This window comes from Ipomoea nil, unplaced genomic scaffold, assembly GCF_001879475.1.
Source record: "Ipomoea nil cultivar Tokyo-kokei standard unplaced genomic scaffold, Asagao_1.1 scaffold2662, whole genome shotgun sequence".
Classification (NCBI taxonomy): Eukaryota; Viridiplantae; Streptophyta; class Magnoliopsida; order Solanales; family Convolvulaceae; genus Ipomoea; species Ipomoea nil.
In genome coordinates this window covers 2,186,197-2,204,881 of record NW_017619090.1, presented here as the reverse complement: position 1 = coordinate 2,204,881, position 18,685 = coordinate 2,186,197, and the positions used below count along the sequence as shown (strand labels likewise).

Below are 18,685 nucleotides of genomic sequence, written 5' to 3'. Positions count from 1 at the left end.
CTTGCTTCACCAACTCTAAAATCGCACTTGTTATCTTCGTTGTTGTTCAAATTACAACATCACCAAATGTCTAACCCAACATAAAGACGACAGCAAAAATGAATAAGTGCGGACCACAAGCCCAAGGACACGTTGAATGTTTGGTGCACCCACAGCACAAGATGTGTGCACACTTAAAAACATAAACATATGTAATCCAACAAAAAAAAAAAAAAACACATACGATGGGGCCATATTGAACAAGCAGGATATTATCGCCTTCATCCCCCCCACCACAAACCTGCACCGGGGACTCAATGCCACCAAGGCCAAACCCACCACCCCAAATCTCAGAGAACTCACGCTAACGTAGTAAGGGTGACGACCACCCACGAAGAGCAGGTATAGACCGAGGGACAGCGCGAGCACCATGCACAACCCGATCTACATAAAGCAATTGGAAAAACACCAAAAATAAATACAAGATAAAATATTATAATATTAGTTGGAACGAATAAAAGAACACACACAACACGAGAAAAGAATAGCAACAATACCGTAATGAACTCAGTCGGCCCAAGAAAGAACTTATGCCGACCAGAACGCCATGCAGTCTGCGTCTCAACTAAAGTGTCGACCACAAGCGTGCACCAGTCTAGGTCACACACACTCGACACATCTTCAAAATGATAAAAATACATCTGGTTCGAGTAACCGTTACACATACAACAAACCAGAGACGACAAGACTAACACAAAGATATGGCGCTTAAACCAGAGTCCACCATCGACGTCACCAACCATCCTCTAACTAATCTCCGCCGCAGTGATCATCTGCTTCTGCTTCTGAAATAGAACCCTCCAATGTTTGAGGGTGTTGCTAACCTTAAGCTTATCCCGTTGGACCATCTTAACATGACCACGTGGAAATCCCAAAATCAACTCGACATCACTCTCATCTACAACCAATGATCTCCCACCACCAAGATCAAATGACCTTGATCGCAAATCAAAATTAAACAGCAACCAACGCAAAAGACGCGGTGGAACATCCTCAACTTTGAACTCAAGCAACGCCCCAAACCCGAGCTCCCGAATGTCAGCCTTCTGTTGAAAGCTCAGATCCTTCAAGGCGTTTACCAATATCACAGTTTGTCTCCTCATCTTCGCCCTAGGAAACAAAGCATCCTCCTAAACGGTCAGCTCATACTCGGGAGCATCCTCCTACGGTGGCTCTTGCTGAAACCTAGAATGTACCACCCTAGGCGGTGGCAACACAAAGTCACTATCACCATCGGATACTCCAGAAGGACCCGCATCCGATTGTGCACGCCTGGACTTTTTAGCTGCAAAAAGAGCAAACACAAACAAGCATATGACCCACCAACAATTTCGAACAAAAAATTAAATCGATAACGAACAATACACCCGAGCATATGAAGGAACCACGAAACCCAAAAAACAAAATTCACACTTAAGCAAAAACTATGCACACATCCAATGTGCAACTTCTACAAATCTCTTTTATTGGAGAAGGAAAGTTACATGGTGTGGGACATGCAGTTACTACTAAACAATGATTAAGAAAAGGATGGTTATTGCAAAAAATTTGTAACCACATTTTGCCCTAAAAACTATATAAACTACATTGCTCTTATCTTAGAGTTTAACTAAGACGTAGAGCTAAGACTACAAGATACCCCCATCTGCAAAAAGTTAATAACTGGCTATCCGCGCATTCTGTAGATATGAAAAGGCAATAGTGGCAAGTTCACATATTATATGCCATATAAACACCGAATTTTGCCAAAGAACACAGAGAAAAGGAAATCCTTTATTCCAACACATGAACATCTAGCCTTTTACAATTAACATAGTAAACTTGTAAAGAGTTGGTACTATCCTTCACAATATACCTCATTCCTCAAGCCTTTTACAATTAACATAGTATGTTTTCCATTATGATGCAGGCATGTTTAAAGAAATACTAGCACATGCAAATGTGGATACATGTAGACATATATCAAAGGAACAAACTAAAAAGAAGCTAGCCAGAAAACCCATACAACACAAACCTAAACGAATTTGAAAATGAGTTGACGCACATGTTCTTAGTATGATTCTAAAATCTGTCATACTATATTCTAGACATCTACTTCACATTAACTAAACATTTATGATGCTAGAAAGGAGATTCATGCTGCAAGTAAGCGTTCTACCCGGCAATTAATTCAAGGCAATTTGTAAATTTGGAGATTAATCACTATGCACACATCCGTAGGTAGCAGTGCACCCACCTGAGTAGAAAAAGAAGCTAACCACCTAACCCATACAACACAAACCTAAATGAATCTGTAAAAGAGTTGCAATCACATATTCTTAGTATGATTCTAAAATCTACCATACTAGATTCTAGACATCTACTTCACATTAACTAAACATTAATGATGATAGAAAGGAGATTCATGCTGCAAGTAAGCGTTCAACCCGGCAGTTAATTCAAGGCAATATGCAAATTTGGAGATTACTCACTACCACCAACCTATCATGCACCATACAGACAAATATATTAAGAAATTAACATTCTTCATAACATGTAGCCAGCCTATACCTAATTTGTTTTTAATCTCCAATGCAGAACCAGAAAATGAAAAAAAAAAAAAAAAGGTTTTATAGCAACCCCAAAATGCCCCCCCCCCCCCCTCCGTCCCCCATACACACACCTCAGCTAAACAGAGGAAAAAATTTAGAAACAGTTTACACTTAAATTGAAAGAAATAGTCCAAAAAATGAGAAAAAAAAAAACCCCCGACAGTTCTGCCACCACCAAGCCCACCGTGAACCCCACCCACCTCAACCAACAACCACCCCTCCCCCCCCTCCCCAACTCGGGTAAACAGGGGAATACAAATTAAGGTCCATGCAACCACACACCCCCCGCCTAGAGATGGAATCCCACATGCATAAACACCTCGGCCCCCGACCAAGCAAAAATAACGCAAAGGAGAAAAGTGTGACAAACATACCTCGACCTAAGCCATCAGACGGTGTTCCCCTGCGCTTGGCACCACCGTGATCCCCCCTGGCGACTATATCCAGCTACTGATGAAGACGGCGACTGACGGCGTGGAAAGGAGCTGCGGAGGCTACACAGACACGCGAGAGAGAGAGACCGAAAATATCGTTGTAATTAGGACTGACTGCTAAATTTCGACTACAATTGAACCGCTAACCCAAATACAAAACTCCAAAAATACCCCCCTTAAAATAAAACACACGACAATTTGATTAAAATCAACCATAATTAATTAAAAAAATCCTGTACATCCAATCTCAAAATCCAACGATCCAGATGAATCCACACTGTTTATATTTTAAGCACTGTTCGTATTTCAATATATATATATATATATATATATATATATATATATATATATATATATATATATATACATATATATATATATATATATATATATATATATAACACACGACAATTTGATTAAAATCAACCATAATTAATTAAAAAAAAAATCCTGTACATCCAATCTCAAAATCCAACGATCCAGATAAATCCACACTGTTTGTATTTTAAGCATTGTTCGTATTTCAATATATATATATATATATATATATATATATATATATATATATATATATATATATATATATATAGAGAGAGAGAGAGAGAGAGAGAGAGAGAGAGAGAGAGGAGGGTTCCTATGATAACACGTGTTTATGTGAGATTGTGAGATAAAATCTTGTGCATCAATTTTATAAATTTTAATGGTCTAGATCAACCTAGATCAATCGCGTTCGCACACACTTAATCGCATTCGCACACATTTAATCGCATTCGCACACACTTAATCTAGATCAATCTAGACCATTAAATTTATTAGATTGATGCACAAGATTTGATCGCACAATGTCACCTAGACCAGATCAATCCTATTTGCACACACTTAATCGCGTTCGCACACATTTAATCGCGTTCGCACACACTTAATTTAGACCATTAATATTATTATATTGATGCACAAGATTTGATATCAAAATCTCACCGAATTAAACAGGTGTTCTCATATGATCATATATATATATATATATATATATATATATATATATATAGGGTTGCATTCAAACATGTGGACATATACCGTGCACACACCTAAATGCGGGTGTGCACACATCGTGGACGACAATGCACACATCAAATATAGTATGCATGTGTGAATCTACAATATTTAGGCCGGCATGCACACGTCCATGAACGACAGTGCACACAGACGGGTAGCACACAAAATCATAAAAACTAATCACAACATTATATGCCCAAAATCCAACGATTCAAAAATGTCCACACGTTTGTATTTTAAGCCCTATTTTTATATGAATGTAATTATATATATATATATATATATATATATATATATGTATGTATGTATGTATGTATTCCAAATGGATCTTCAATTCTTATTGATCAGATCAAAGTAGTTCTATTTGGCTTGTAGTGGGCAAGAAGTTTCACAAAAACCAACTTTAGACAACTTAGGAATATTAGTTTGAAAGATTCAAACATGTGAAACCAAGAACGTAACTTAAGTCCATAAAATGTATTGTTTTCGTCTCAAATTCCTTGCCGCCCGCCCGCCGGCCACTTAATATATATTCCAAATGGCATCTTCTTAAAGATCATATCAGAGTAGTTACTTCAGCAAAAAAAAAAAAAAAATATCAGAGTAGTTACGTTCTATTTGGTTTGTAGTGAGCAATTCAAGAAGTTTCACCATGAAAACCAAGAAGTAAGTGCATCCTTAGGCGGGATATTTGAGGTGCCTATTGCCTAAGTCAGTCCCCAAAAAATGACAACATTTTTAAATGTATACGGTTTCAATACTTCAATTCGAATTTGGAAATGACTAAACAAATAAATACATGCCTTATATTAGGTAGATAAGTAGATAGAGATAATGATAAAGTAGGTATGTATGTGATGATAGAGGTATATATAGATATATATATATATATATATATATATATAGGATTTAGGAGGCGAGCTAGGTGGGTAGATGATATAGTAAATAAATAAGTGAATTGCAAGTTTGTGCCTCCCAACATATTATATGCATGCAATTAAGATTTTATACTTTCATGACCATATTTACAAAGATTTTTAGATTTTTGAGACTTCCTTACCTATTTGTGGGTTATTTGTCACAGAATGATTCAATTTTTAATTGTATTCTCTTGTTTCTTTGTATAGGCAAATGTAAAATTAGAAGGCATTTGATGGTATCTGTTTCCTTTCAAGTTGAAAACAGACAGATCGAGTTGCAAGTTTGGCCAGGCACTCCACCAACAGGATCAAGCCAACATTTTTTTTAAATAGGGGAATGAAAGAAGACTGAAAAAGCAAGTCAACACTATATATTTGAAAGACTAATCAAACAAATATATATTACTAAAAATATAAAATAAAAAGTACAATGCCCGTCAATTACTGCCCATTTATGTCATATATTGTGCCATTCTATATATATAATAATAGGCAATTCGCCAGCCTGCATGCACATTAGATATTAGCTCCGTTCTATAATAAGCATTTCTTCAAGAAAAACATAAAACACAAAATGAGACCACTTTACATGGCTTTAAAGACAATTCTGATGTTTATATTTATTGTGTTGCAGAGTAATGTCATTGTTGTTGTATTTTCATCTTCAACTCAAAAATGTGTACACAGCCAACGATTAGCACTATCACAGCTGAGAGCTCTCAACCTTCATTCAAAGAAGGTGATGGAATGGAATATGGAGGATGATTGCTGTAGTTGGGATGGTGTTTCATGTGACCCTGCCACCGGTTATGTCATCGGACTCGACCTCAGTTTTAGTATGCTGTCTGGAGAAATTTTTCCCATTTTCAATCTTCACCATCTACAAACTCTCAATCTTTCTTGCAACAATTTCAACAACACTCCATTTCCGTCCCGGGGGTTCGAGGAACTCAGAAATTTGACTCAAACAAATTTTCATGGTGAATTGCCCGAGTCCATTGGAAATCTTCAGTCACTGGAAGTTTTAGATATTTTTAGATGCAATCTCTCAGGGTTAATCCCATCATCTCTAGCAAACCTCACAAGTATTATTGAGTTAAACTTTAGATACAACAGATTCACTGGTTCTTTACCACCATTTCATAGTATAAGTGTACCAAATCTCTGGTACCTTGATATGTCATCCAATCTTCTCACGGTGGAATTCACTCGTCTCTTTTCACGCTACCATCTCTGAAATACTTGTACCTCCCTAATAACAAATTCAGTGGTGAACTTGAGGAGTTCTCTAATACATCTTCCTCTGTTTTAAAGAAAATATATTTGAATGGCAATCAATTGAGTGGGGTAGTACCTAAATCAATCTTTGAACTTCCTAACCTCATTCGTCTATCACTAGGCTCTAACAATTTTAATGGTAGTGTGAAAATTGAAATGTTGCAGAATCTCAAAAACTTGATATCTTTAGATCTCTCTAGCATTAGTTTGACAGATGAAGAAAATGATGATAGAAGCTTTGACTTGCCTCAGCTGGAAGAGTTGTGTCTACAAAAGTGCAATTTATCTGATTTCCCGATTTTCCTGAAGAATCAAGTACAGCTTAGAAGTCTAAATCTTTCAAATAATCACATCCGAGGTTATGTTCCTAGTTGGCTGGGGAACAACACACTCGAGAGGTTAGACCTTTCTGGAAATCCATTAGATTTTCTTGAGCCATCGTCAGCTCAGGGAAATAATTCATTTGTGTCACTATACCAACTGGTGATGCATTCTTGCAACATTTCCAAGGTTCCCAAATTCTTGAAAGGCCTTCCTGCTTTAAAGTATCTTGACCTTTCTGATAACAAGATAGAAGGTGAAATACCAAGCTGGATATGGATGCATCAACTTCAATTTGTGAGTATTTCTCACAATCTTTTATCTGCCCTTGATGAATTTCCCTTAAATATTTCTTTAAATGTTTTTTCTGTTTATTTTCATGGAAATCGTATAAAGGATCTCTTCCATCCGGAATATGCAATATGAGCCACCTGAAAGTTCTTGACGCATCAGATAATAATTTGAGTGGTTTGATCCTGAAGTGTCTGTTCAACCTGACAAGTCTATCAGTTTTGAACTTGAAAGGAAACAGATTCGATCAAATGCCTTCTACTTTTACCTTTGCCTATAATAATCTTCGCTCTCTGAATATAAATGGCAATCAATTGAAAGGGAAGTTGCCAAGATCACTGGCCAACTGCAAAATGCTAGAGATTCTTGATTTAGGAAACAATATGATATCTGATACTTTCCCATTTTGGTTGGAAAAACTCCCTTCACTCAAAGTTCTTGTCTTGCGAAACAACATGTTTTATGGTGAGGTGAAGATTCCTAGGACAAAGTTTGTGCTACCAAGCTTACACATAATTGATTTGTCCTCCAATAATTTCACAGGAAAGTTGTCTAAATATTTCTTGCAAAGTTTGACTGCAATGGCTATGGGTGGGGAAAACAAATCACTACCCAGCCTCATTGGAAAGCATGATAAATACTATCATGATTCAGTGACGGTCGTGAACAAAGGATATGAGATGGTGTTGGTTAAGATCTTGACAATATTTGTGTCTTTGGATCTGTCAAACAACAAGTTCCATTGCAATGTTCCGGAAGAGATTGGTGAACTAAAATCATTGGTTGTGCTCAACCTATCACAAAATGTTTTCTATGGGCAAATTCCAATATCATTGGGAGAGTTATCTCAACTTGAATCTTTAGATTTCTCAAAGAATAAATTCTCAAGAGTGATTCCTCCACAACTCACCAGTCTAACATTCCTGTCAGTATTGAACATGTCTTACAACCAACTAGCTGGCCACATTCCTTTGGGGAACCAATTCAATACTTTCACGAATAGTTCCTACATAGGAAATGCAGGATTGTGTGGAAGCCCACTCTCAAGAAAATGCAGTGAAGATGATGATGTACCAGTAGCACAGGATGAGAGCTTGGAAGGTGAAGAAGCCATGTTTGATTGGACGTTTGCAGTTGCTGGATGTGGGTTTGGGTTAGTTGTTGGGTTGACAATCGGGTTTACATTCTTGGCTGAATGGATTATTAAATGGGTCGTAAAGCAGGAGCAGAAGAAGAAGCAGGCAAGAAGGAAGAAGAAGAAAGTGCAGTTAACAGTCTAAAAGTGAGAAGATAGCTTTTGTTTTGTGTTTACATTCCCTAAGTCAAGGTTGTCTCATGTTGATATGTGCTTAGTATATATGCTTAATACCTTAGCTTGTTAAGTTAAATAGTACTTCTGATCTTCTTCTGTTTTAAAGTATTTGTATTTGAATGGCAATGAATTAAGTGAGGTGATATGCCTCTGTACATGAATTCTCTCACTTGCAATTGTAGCTTCGCTGGTGGCATTTGCCATGTTCAAAGCATGTAAAGCTTCTCCTTTTACCCAACTCTCTTTGAGACTTATACAACTAAATTACAAGATCTGTTGGGTCTTAATAGGCTCTACTTTTGTGTAAGCAGAGTTTTGAAAGGACAGTATTTGCAAGGTGTGCTTCCTTGGTGAAGTTATCATTTCTAAAGACAATGTACCAATTCAAGATTCTCTGCATTTATTGCAATAATCTGTTCTACTTATTGGTATAATATATTCTTTGCTTGATTATTAGTATTATTATTTTGTGCAGTGATATGAGCCGCAATTACTTAAGTGGTACAATTCCCCCTGAATATGCTTCTGCCAAATTGGAGTATCTCTAAGTTGTGTTGTGTATCTTATAATACTTTAGACGACAATAAATAAAAACTCGACGTATATTAGGTGACGTAGTATTACATTTTTGTATTAGTGTCAGATTAGAGTAGTTCTATTTGTTTCATAGTGAGCAAGAAAGTTTCACCATTGTGATATTTTAATTCAAATAATGTTAGGAATAATATACATGGGTGACAATGAGTAAAATAGTACCGGGTATCTATTTAATCTTCAGAACTCTCATGGGATATGTTTGGATGGTTAAAATTAAACAAAATAAAAAATGTTTTTAAACCCTTTTTATATTTTAAAAAAATGAAAAACTAGTATTATAGTTGAAATATGGAAAATAGTGCGAAAAAAAATATGTTTTTTTTTTGTTTGCTCCTGTCGTCCGTTTTCTATTTTTTAGTTTTTATTTAAAAAAAAATCAATGCAACCATAGTCTCTCAAGCATAAAAAACCATTGTCCTCTTATTTTTCTCATTTTGTGGATCCAATTCCTCTACATCACCATATAATCTCACCCCTTATTTAATTTCAAATCCATGTCCTTTTTTGTGGGTCCTACACCCCTACAAATCCATCTATTATTTTATTCACTTTTTTATAATTAATAATTTCAACTTTATTCTTTCCAAAAAGTTGAGTCCTAATCGAGCATCACTTTGAGAGGTTGTTCCCACACTGCCATCGGGTGAGACTCAATCCCTGATTATTCTTTCAAACTTCCATCTCTATAACCAATTTAGCTGCTCATGCGGACATAATTTCAACTTTATTAATTATAGGTACAAAGGGTACCATTAATGTAATTATCTAGGTACAAAGTCAATTTCCCAAAGACCACTCCAATTTGGGTACCATTAATGTAATTATCTTGGTACAAAGTCAAGTTCCCAAAGACCACTCCAATTTGGGTACCATTAATGTAATTATCTTGGTACAAAGTCAATTTCTCAAAGGCCACAACAATTTGAGTACCATTCATGTAATTATCTTGGTACAAATCAATTTCCCAAAGACCACTCCAATTTGGGTACCATTAATGTAATTATCTTGGTACAAAGTCAATTTCCCAAAGCCACTCCAATTTGTGTACCATTATTAACGTAAGAGTCACATTTGTGTGAGATTGTATCACATATCATTATTCGTGAGACATATCAGGTTGTATTTTTCATTCAAATTGATATTCAATTTTCTTCAATAAGTATTACAATTTTTTTCATAAGTAACATTTTACATAGAAGTATTACAATATTTACATTAGATTTACACTTTATAAGTATCACAATTTCGATCAGTTATAAATATTGTAATATTTATCATTAGTAACAATTATGTTACCCTAAATAGTATCACAATTTCAAATATAAATATTACAATATTTATAACAATTTATTTATTCCAAATTGGTATTAAATTTTATGTAATAAGTATTATGATTCTATCATAAGTAATAACTTGTTATCTACAACTCGACTAGTCTTACGGATAAGGATCCATGAAATGGTCTCATACAAATTTTTACGTTAATGTATTTATCTAGGTACAAAGTCATCAATTTTCCAATGACCACTTCAATTTGGGTACAATTACTGTAATTATCTGTATACAAAGTCAATTTCCCAAAGACCACTCCAATTTTTTGTGAACCAAATCCCACGCAAGAAACATTTCAATATGGAGTTTAGTAATAATTGGCACTAAAATATATTAATTATAAAAACCACAAATAATCATTCTCTATGATAAATATAAAAATTCATAAAAGAATATTTAATTTACGAGTTTTTATCCATTTTGGTCCCTTGACTATGGCTCATTTTTAATTTTACATTCCGATCTTTAATTGCACCCAATGTGGTCCCTTGACTTTAAAAAATTTTCCCAATTTGATCTTCGGTTACCTTTTCCATCAATTAGGGCGTTAAGTTGGGGATATTTTGGTCCATTCAACAGAATATGAAGCCGACGGGTGAGACGTCATAGACGATGCGATCTCTTCGTCTTCCATGCCGTCCGATGAGGATACACACTCAATGCTATCAATTTCCATCATTATCATATCCCAAAAGTCCACTACTCGAATTGGATGAAAAAATTCAAAAAAATTTCCTCAACTCATCTCTAGAAATCACCCCTGGAAATTTCTGAACTTCTTCTTTCAATTTCTTTTGGTTTCTTCTTCTGATCTGGTGGGAAGAATATGCGACAGAGAAAGAAGAATCAAAAGAAAATGAAAGGGAACAGAGTGGAGAATGGAGAGAGAGAAAGAGAGTCGAGAATGGAGAATGAGGCCGTAGCATTCGAGTCAGCGGAGAAGATAGTGCTCCGATGGGACTCGATTACATCGAAGGAAGAGAATGTGATCTTTGAAGGGGATCTAGAGGAAATTGATTAGTACTTGCACGCCGTCGTTCGAAGTGGAGTTACTGTCTAACTTGAACTCATCTTCTTCCTCGATCAACTACTCCGCCGCCACCACGGCGATGGCTGTGCAGAACGGCGGCAACGGAGTGCAGCCGTCTTCTTCCGGCGATCTCCTCCATCACCTCTATCTCCCTTTTTCCTCGGTTTTCTCTCCCTCTCCAGCTAGGCAGCAGACGACGATGTACAGTAGAACAGAGCAGATCGACGGCAGCAGCAGGTGTGGGTGGTCGGCGGTGAGCTAGGGTGGTTCTCGTCCGGCAGTAGCAGAACTCCAACGAGTGCAACAGAGCCTCCTGCAATGGCGGTGGCTGGGCAGACTTCTTCCTCTCTCCAGCGTGAGCTTGGACAGCGTAACCAAAGCTCCCAGGACCACCAGCTCCATGATTCACGACGTTGATGAACAAAATGGTCAAATTGGGTGGAATGGACCAAAATACCCCTAACTTAACGGCTGTTTGACGCAAAATTTAATGGAGGACCAATTTTGGGTAATTTTAAAACGTCAATGGACCATATTGTGTGCAATTGAAAGTCGAAAATGCAAAATTGAAAATGAGCGATAGTCGAAAGACCATTTTGGATAAACCCTCTTTAATTTACTGTGGACAATATTAAAGTAAGAATATGCTCTCTCAATTCTATTATTCTTAATATACTTCACACACACACACACACACACACACACACATACACACGCGCGCGCGCGCACACACACGCACACACACACACACACACACAAATATATATATATATATATATATATATATATATATATATATATATATATATATATATATAGAAGAGTTCAGGTGCGGGGAAGGGTTCCCGTGCAGTTGTGCGAAGGACGCACCTGGCCTTAAACATTAAAATGGCGCACCTTAAGTACACAAACCACGCACCTTAAACACACAAACAAAACACCTTAGAACACAAACCACACACCTTAAGAACACAACCCACGCACCTTACGCACACAACAAAGCACCTTAAGAACATAAACCACGCACCTAAGGTTTTAAAATGGTTCACCTTAAGTTTCACACAACTGACGCACGTTAAGCATACAAATCACGCACTTTAAGAAGGAAAACAACGCACCTTAAGAAGGAAACCCACACACCTTAAGTTTCAACAACTACTCACATTAAGCACAAAACTCATGCACCTTAAGCACAAAACTCACGCACCTTACATTTTAACAAATATTCAAATTAAGTACACAACACACGTACCTTAAGCACAAACCTCACGCACCTAAAGCACAAAACCACGCACCTTAAATTTGACCTAGAGACAAAAATTACCAAATTGTCACCGCGTTTTTTTTTTTTTTTTGGTAATCTTGAACATTAATTTATGTAAGATCAATGGCTCAAATTCAACCGCACGAAAACTGAATTTTGTGTGTGTGTGTGTGTGTATATATATATATATATATATATATATATATATATGGTGGAATTGGGGTACAACGTCAATTTCCCAAAGACCACTCCAATTCTTGTGAATCAAATTCCACGTAACATACTTTTCAATTTGGACCTCAGTAATAATTGACACTAAAATATACGGAGTATATTAATTATACAAACCACAAATAATCATTCTTTATGGAAAAAAAAAAAACTTAATAAAAGAATATTTAATTGGGAGAAGGGTCAAATAAGCCTTCGAACTTTATCCAAAAAGTCAATTAAACCCTTAAACATTTCAAAGCTGCAGTTAAACCCATAAACATGTCATTTCGATATATTGAACCCCAACAACCAGTTAATGACCTACTATTGTAGGTGGCAATTTATATCCTACATCACGGCGCGCGCTGCACTATGCACCCAGTGAATGACAGTAGTTTTTTCTTTAAAAAAAAACCCGCTATTCAAGAATGTACATAATGTTATACTAGAATACACATAATGTTATACATGAATGTACATAATTATATAACAAAATATACATACTCTTTTTAAAAGATAATACACATAATCTAACATAATACATAATAAACATAAACTTTTAACATAATACACATCAAATCTTAACATAATACACAAAAATTTTCTGATTCGGATGTACATAATTGTATAAAAAAGAATGTACATAATTGTATAAAAAATACACATAACTGTATGAACCAATACACATAGCGTTGTGAACAAATACACATAACGTTGTGAACAAATACACATAATCTCAGCAACTTCCTACCGCGCCTCCCAACACTACCCAAAACGACGTCGTTTTGGGAGGCGCGCGGCGCACAGTGCTATGTGCGCCGTGGTGTAGGATATAACGATTGATTGTAGGTCACTAAAATTCCAACGACCTTCTAACTTACTCTGGCGACATTTCAATTAACTCTGCCGAATTTTCGATCAACTCAGCCAAAATTTTAAGAAAAACAACTGAGAAGCGACCAAAAGGTTACCTTCTACCGGAGCAGATGGTGACCAAAAGGCCACCTGCCGGAGAAGGCAACCATTTTGGTCGCCTTCTCTGGTAAACTTCTCACTATAGAAGGCCACCGTACCATTGGTCGCCTTCTTCGGCAAGTGACCTTTTGGTCACTTCTTCGCATTTTTCCTTAAAATTTTGACGATGTTAGTTGGAATTAATCGGATTGTTGCTAGAGTGGGTTAGAAGGTTGCCGAAAATTTAGTGACCTGCAATAGCAGGTCATTAATTGGTTGTTGGACTTGGACATCAATGCATTAAAATAACATGTTTATGGGTTTAATTGTAACTTTAAAATGTTTAGAGACTTAATTGAAATTCTAGGTAAAGTGTGAAGGCTTATTTGAACATTTTCCTTTTTTAATTTATTGTGAAGAAAAAATTGAATACGTCTTTCTCAAAAAAAAAAAAATAATAAATAAATATGTACAATTTCAAGTAATATACTCCTTTTGTCCCATTTTATCTGTCATACTTATTATTCTTTGGTCAAATTAACTTTTTCTTCTTTGTTTATTTTCTTTAGTATTTTATATTTATTTTTAAATTTAATTTTTTGTGTTTAATAGTACTTTTAGTATAGTTTCTGAATATATAAATTTTGTATACTAATACTAAACTTTTTTTTTTTTTTGAATGCTACTAGCTCTATTACATTGTAGTATGGGGAGGCTCGAATTCATAACCTTCCAAATGGAAGTCCAACCCGGATACCATTAGACCACATAGTCCTGATTAATACTAAACTTAATATTGTGAAAAATTGAATTCAAAATAACTTCAATCAAGCCTGGTTAACTGAACCAGGCCTATAAAATGAGATGGGGAGTAATATACTTCATCTGACCCAAGTCATTCCTCTATAATAAGCACTTCCCCTACGCCGACTTTTTACATATTATAATAAAAAGATGTAAATAATTAATTTTTTATTTGTAACTTATTATTAAAAAATATATACACAAATTGATAAATATCATAATTCTTATTTAAAGGAATAAATCATATTGTAATCGGTTAATGATAAAAGGAATAAGACTTTATTAAATAAATTGAATAAAAACCTTATATCTTTAGAGCTATATAGCTGATTAGATTCATATTTTCCGGACTATTTAGATGGACGGCTATTATTGTGGTCGTGAAATGAATAAAGACAAGGAAAAGTGTGCACGAAAGAAGACTTAAAAGCAAGTCTACACATATGTTTGAAAGACTGACCAATATAGTCTGTGGAGATTAAATAATCATTCTTTATTTGCATAAAAACTACATTATCTTATAATATTATGAGAGAAATTTACAAACATGGACGGAGCCAAAGGGGGCAGGGGGTCAGCTGCCCCCCTCACCCCACTCCCGCCCCTACTCTATATATAATTTTTGTATGTATATATGTATATATATAGTACATGTTTGAGTATTAGTATATAAAAATTGTTAATTGTCAATAAGGAATGAGTTAGATTAGTTGGTAGAGCATGTGTTTGGTTATGATAAAGGTCAAATGTTTGAATCTTATGGGTGTCAATTTAATTTTACAGTTTTTTTAATAGTTTTTTTAATATTTAATACACACACTTACATAAATTCAAATTATTTTATCAAATTAATTGTGTTTCATATTTTGGTATGAATATTTTTATAAAGTTTCGATATGTTTTATTTTTTGCTCATATCCAATAATATTTACACCTATATTTCTTATGTAATTTATTTTTATTTTTTTTTTAAATATCTCTTTTATTTTAATGTTTCGCCTTTACTGGAAAAAATTTCTGAATCCGTCCCTATTTCGACCCCCCTCAACAGAATTCTTGGCTCCGTCCCTGTTTACAAATGATAATATAAATAATTAATATATTACTTATAAATAAAAAATTAAAGTTGAAAATAAAAACAATGTAGAAGTAATTAGATGGGTATGAATATACTCTGATTTATTTACCAGGACTATGTGGTCCAATAGTACCCGGGTTGGACTTCCACTTGGAAGGTTGTGAGTTCGATCCCACGGAGGCGTTCAAAAAAAAAAAAAAATACTCTGATTTATTTTATTCTTATTATTATTGCATGATGTGCATATTTTAAACTAGTTCCAATCAGGAGTAGAAAAATGGAGAAAAAGTAATTAAAAATTGGTCCCGAATTTAAAATAATAAAAAAAATGTCAGCCATTGCATATATGTCATTCCTGGATCTATATATAAGCTCCTCTGATCTGATCTATAATATGCACTTTGGATCTCCTGCATACACATTATTATTAGATATTAGCTTCACGTACTCCAATAAAATGACACTTTATATTCACTTAAACACATTATTTCTCATATTTCTGTTTCTCTTTATTGCGTTGCAGAGTAATATTGTATCTTCTTCCAATTCCATGTTGATGTTGTCAACTCAAAAATGTGTACACAGCCAATGGTTAGCATTGTCACAGCTCAGAGCTCTCAACCTTCATTCACCACCGCCGTGGGAGCCGTCGTGTGATGAAGACTTTTCAAAGAAGATGATGGAATGGAATATGGAGGAGGAGGATTGCTGTAGTTGGGATGGCGTTACATGTGACCCTGCAACCGGTTATGTCATCGGACTCAACCTTAGTTTCAGTATGTTGTCCGGTGAAATTTTTCCAATTTTCAATCTTCACCATCTTCAAACTCTCAATCTTGCTTGCAACAATTTCAACAATTACACCCCCGTTCCATTTCCGTCGTCGGGGTTCGAGAATCTGAGGTATTTGACTCACCTTAACCTTTCGCGTACCAGGTTCAGTGGTCAAATTCCTATGGGGATTTCGAGGCTAACGAGGTTGGTGTCTCTTGATATTTCCTGGATGTTTGATTATGTAGAGTTAAGAAAACCAAATCTTGAATCTTTTGTTATGAATCTGACTTCTTTAAAAGAGGTGTATCTTGATTATGTAGGCCTCTCAGCTCATGGGTCTAAAAACTGGTCTCAAGCCTTATCCTCTGCATTGCCTCATCTTGAGGTTTTAAGTTTGTCCAATTGTAATCTCTTTGGTCCTATCCACCCTTCATTTGCAACACTAAAATCACTGTCGTATTTGCAGCTTAGCGATAACAAACTGTCTCCTGAGATTCCCACTTTTTTTGAGAATTTCATGAACTTGGAAACTCTCAATTTGGCTTCTTGTGAGTTGTATGGAGATTTCCCAGAAAATGTTTTTCGCCTTCCAAAATTGAAAATCATTGACATCTCCAAAAATATCAATCTGAGTGTCCAGTTTCCAGAGTTTCCAAAACACAGTTCTTTGCAAAGCATTTCACTTTCTCAAACAAATTTTCATGGAGAATTGCCTGAGTCCATTGGAAACCTACGGTCACTACAAATTTTGTCACTTGGTGACACAAATTTTCATGGAGAATTGCCGGAGTCCATTGGAAATCTACGGTCACTAAAAATGTTGTCACTTGGTGACACAAATTCCCATGGAGAATTGCCTGAGTCCATTGGAAATCTACAGTCACTGAAATTTCTTGATTTTTTTCACTGCAAGTTCTCGGGTTTACTCCCGTCATCACTGGCAAACCTCACAAGTATTATTGAGATGGACATTGAAGGAAACAGATTCACTGGTTCTTTACCCCCATTTCATAGTACAAGTGTGCCAAATCTTTCAGTCCTTCGCATGTCATCCAATCTTCTCACTGGTGAAATTCACTCTTCTGTTTTCACACTACCATCTCTGAAAACTTTGTACCTAGATGGTAACAAAATCAGTGGTGTACTTGAGGAGTTCTCTAATACATCTTCCTCTGTTTTAGAGGAGCTGTATTTGAATGGCAATCAATTTGGTGGGGTGCTACCTAAATCAATCTTTAAGCTTCCTAACCTCATTCATCTGTCATTGGCCTCTAACAACTTCAATGGAAGTATGAAATTTGAGATGTTGCAGAATCTCAAGAACTTGATAGACTTAGATCTCTCTAGCAATAACTTGACAGTTGAAAATGATGGTAGAGGTTATGACTTACCTCAGCTACAGAAATTGAATTTAATGAAGTGCAATTTATTTGACTTCCCCATTTTCTTGAAGAGCCAAGTACAACTTAATGATCTGAATCTTTCTTATACTAACATCCGAGGTTATGTTCCTAGTTGGTTGGGGAACAACAGCAATCTCAAGGACTTGGACCTTTCTGGAAATCCAATACATTTTCCTGAACCATCATCAGCCATGGGAAATAATTCATTCATGTCGCTATCCGGTCTAGCATTGCATTCTTGCAACATTTCTAAGTTCCCTAAGTTCTTGAAAGGCCTCAAAAGTTTAGAGTATCTTGACCTTTCAGATAACAAGATGGAAGGTGAATTTCCAAGTTGGATATGGGAGAATGTGTTTCAATTTGTAAATATTTCTCACAATCTGTTTTCCGTCCTTGATGAATTTCCTACAAATGTTTCTTCTATTTTGTATGCTCTTTATCTTAATGACAATCGCTTCAAAGGATCTCTTCCATCCGAATTATGCAATATGAGTAGCTACCTAGATGTTCTTGATGCGTCAGGTAATAATTTGAGTGGTTTGATTCCTGAGTGCCTGCTCAAGGATGCACCACTAACTGTCTTGAACTTGAAAGGAAACAGATACCATCAAATGCCTTCTAATTTTACATTAGCAGGAAATCTTGTTACTCTTAATATCAATGGCAATCGCTTGAAAGGGAAGCTGCCAAGATCACTGGTCAATTGCGAAATGCTGCAGATTCTTGATTTAGGAAACAACATGATATCTGATAGTTTCCCATTTTGGTTGGAAAAACTCCCTTCACTCAAAGTTCTTATCTTGCGAAACAACATGTTTTATGGTCAGATTCCTAAGATAGAGTTTGTGCTACCAAGTTTACGCATAATTGATTTGTCCTTCAATAATTTCACTGGAGAGTTGTCTAGATATTTCCTGCAGAGCTTGAGTGCAATGACTATGGTTGGGGAATACAAATCACTACCCAGCCTCATTGGGCAGAATGATAACTACTATCA

General features: G+C 35.8%; 2 protein-coding genes across 2 annotated transcripts; both read left to right on the top strand.

The window, feature by feature from the left end:
* Positions 1–5,626: 5,626 nt before the first annotated feature.
* Positions 5,627–8,207, top strand: LOC109154950 (receptor-like protein 12). The gene is made up of 3 exons (XM_019302678.1): positions 5,627–6,204; positions 6,306–6,892; positions 7,033–8,207. The coding sequence occupies exons 1-3, from the start codon at positions 5,627–5,629 to the stop codon at positions 8,205–8,207; spliced, it is 2,340 nt and encodes a 779-aa protein (XP_019158223.1).
* A 3,070-nt stretch (positions 8,208–11,277) lies between these two features.
* LOC109154949 (LRR receptor-like serine/threonine-protein kinase GSO2) lies at positions 11,278–18,673 on the top strand. Its single transcript, XM_019302677.1, has 3 exons — positions 11,278–11,451; positions 16,035–18,510; positions 18,609–18,673. Exons 1-3 carry the CDS (start codon positions 11,278–11,280, stop codon positions 18,671–18,673), a joined length of 2,715 nt encoding a protein of 904 aa, XP_019158222.1.
* The last annotated feature ends 12 nt before the right edge of the window (positions 18,674–18,685 follow it).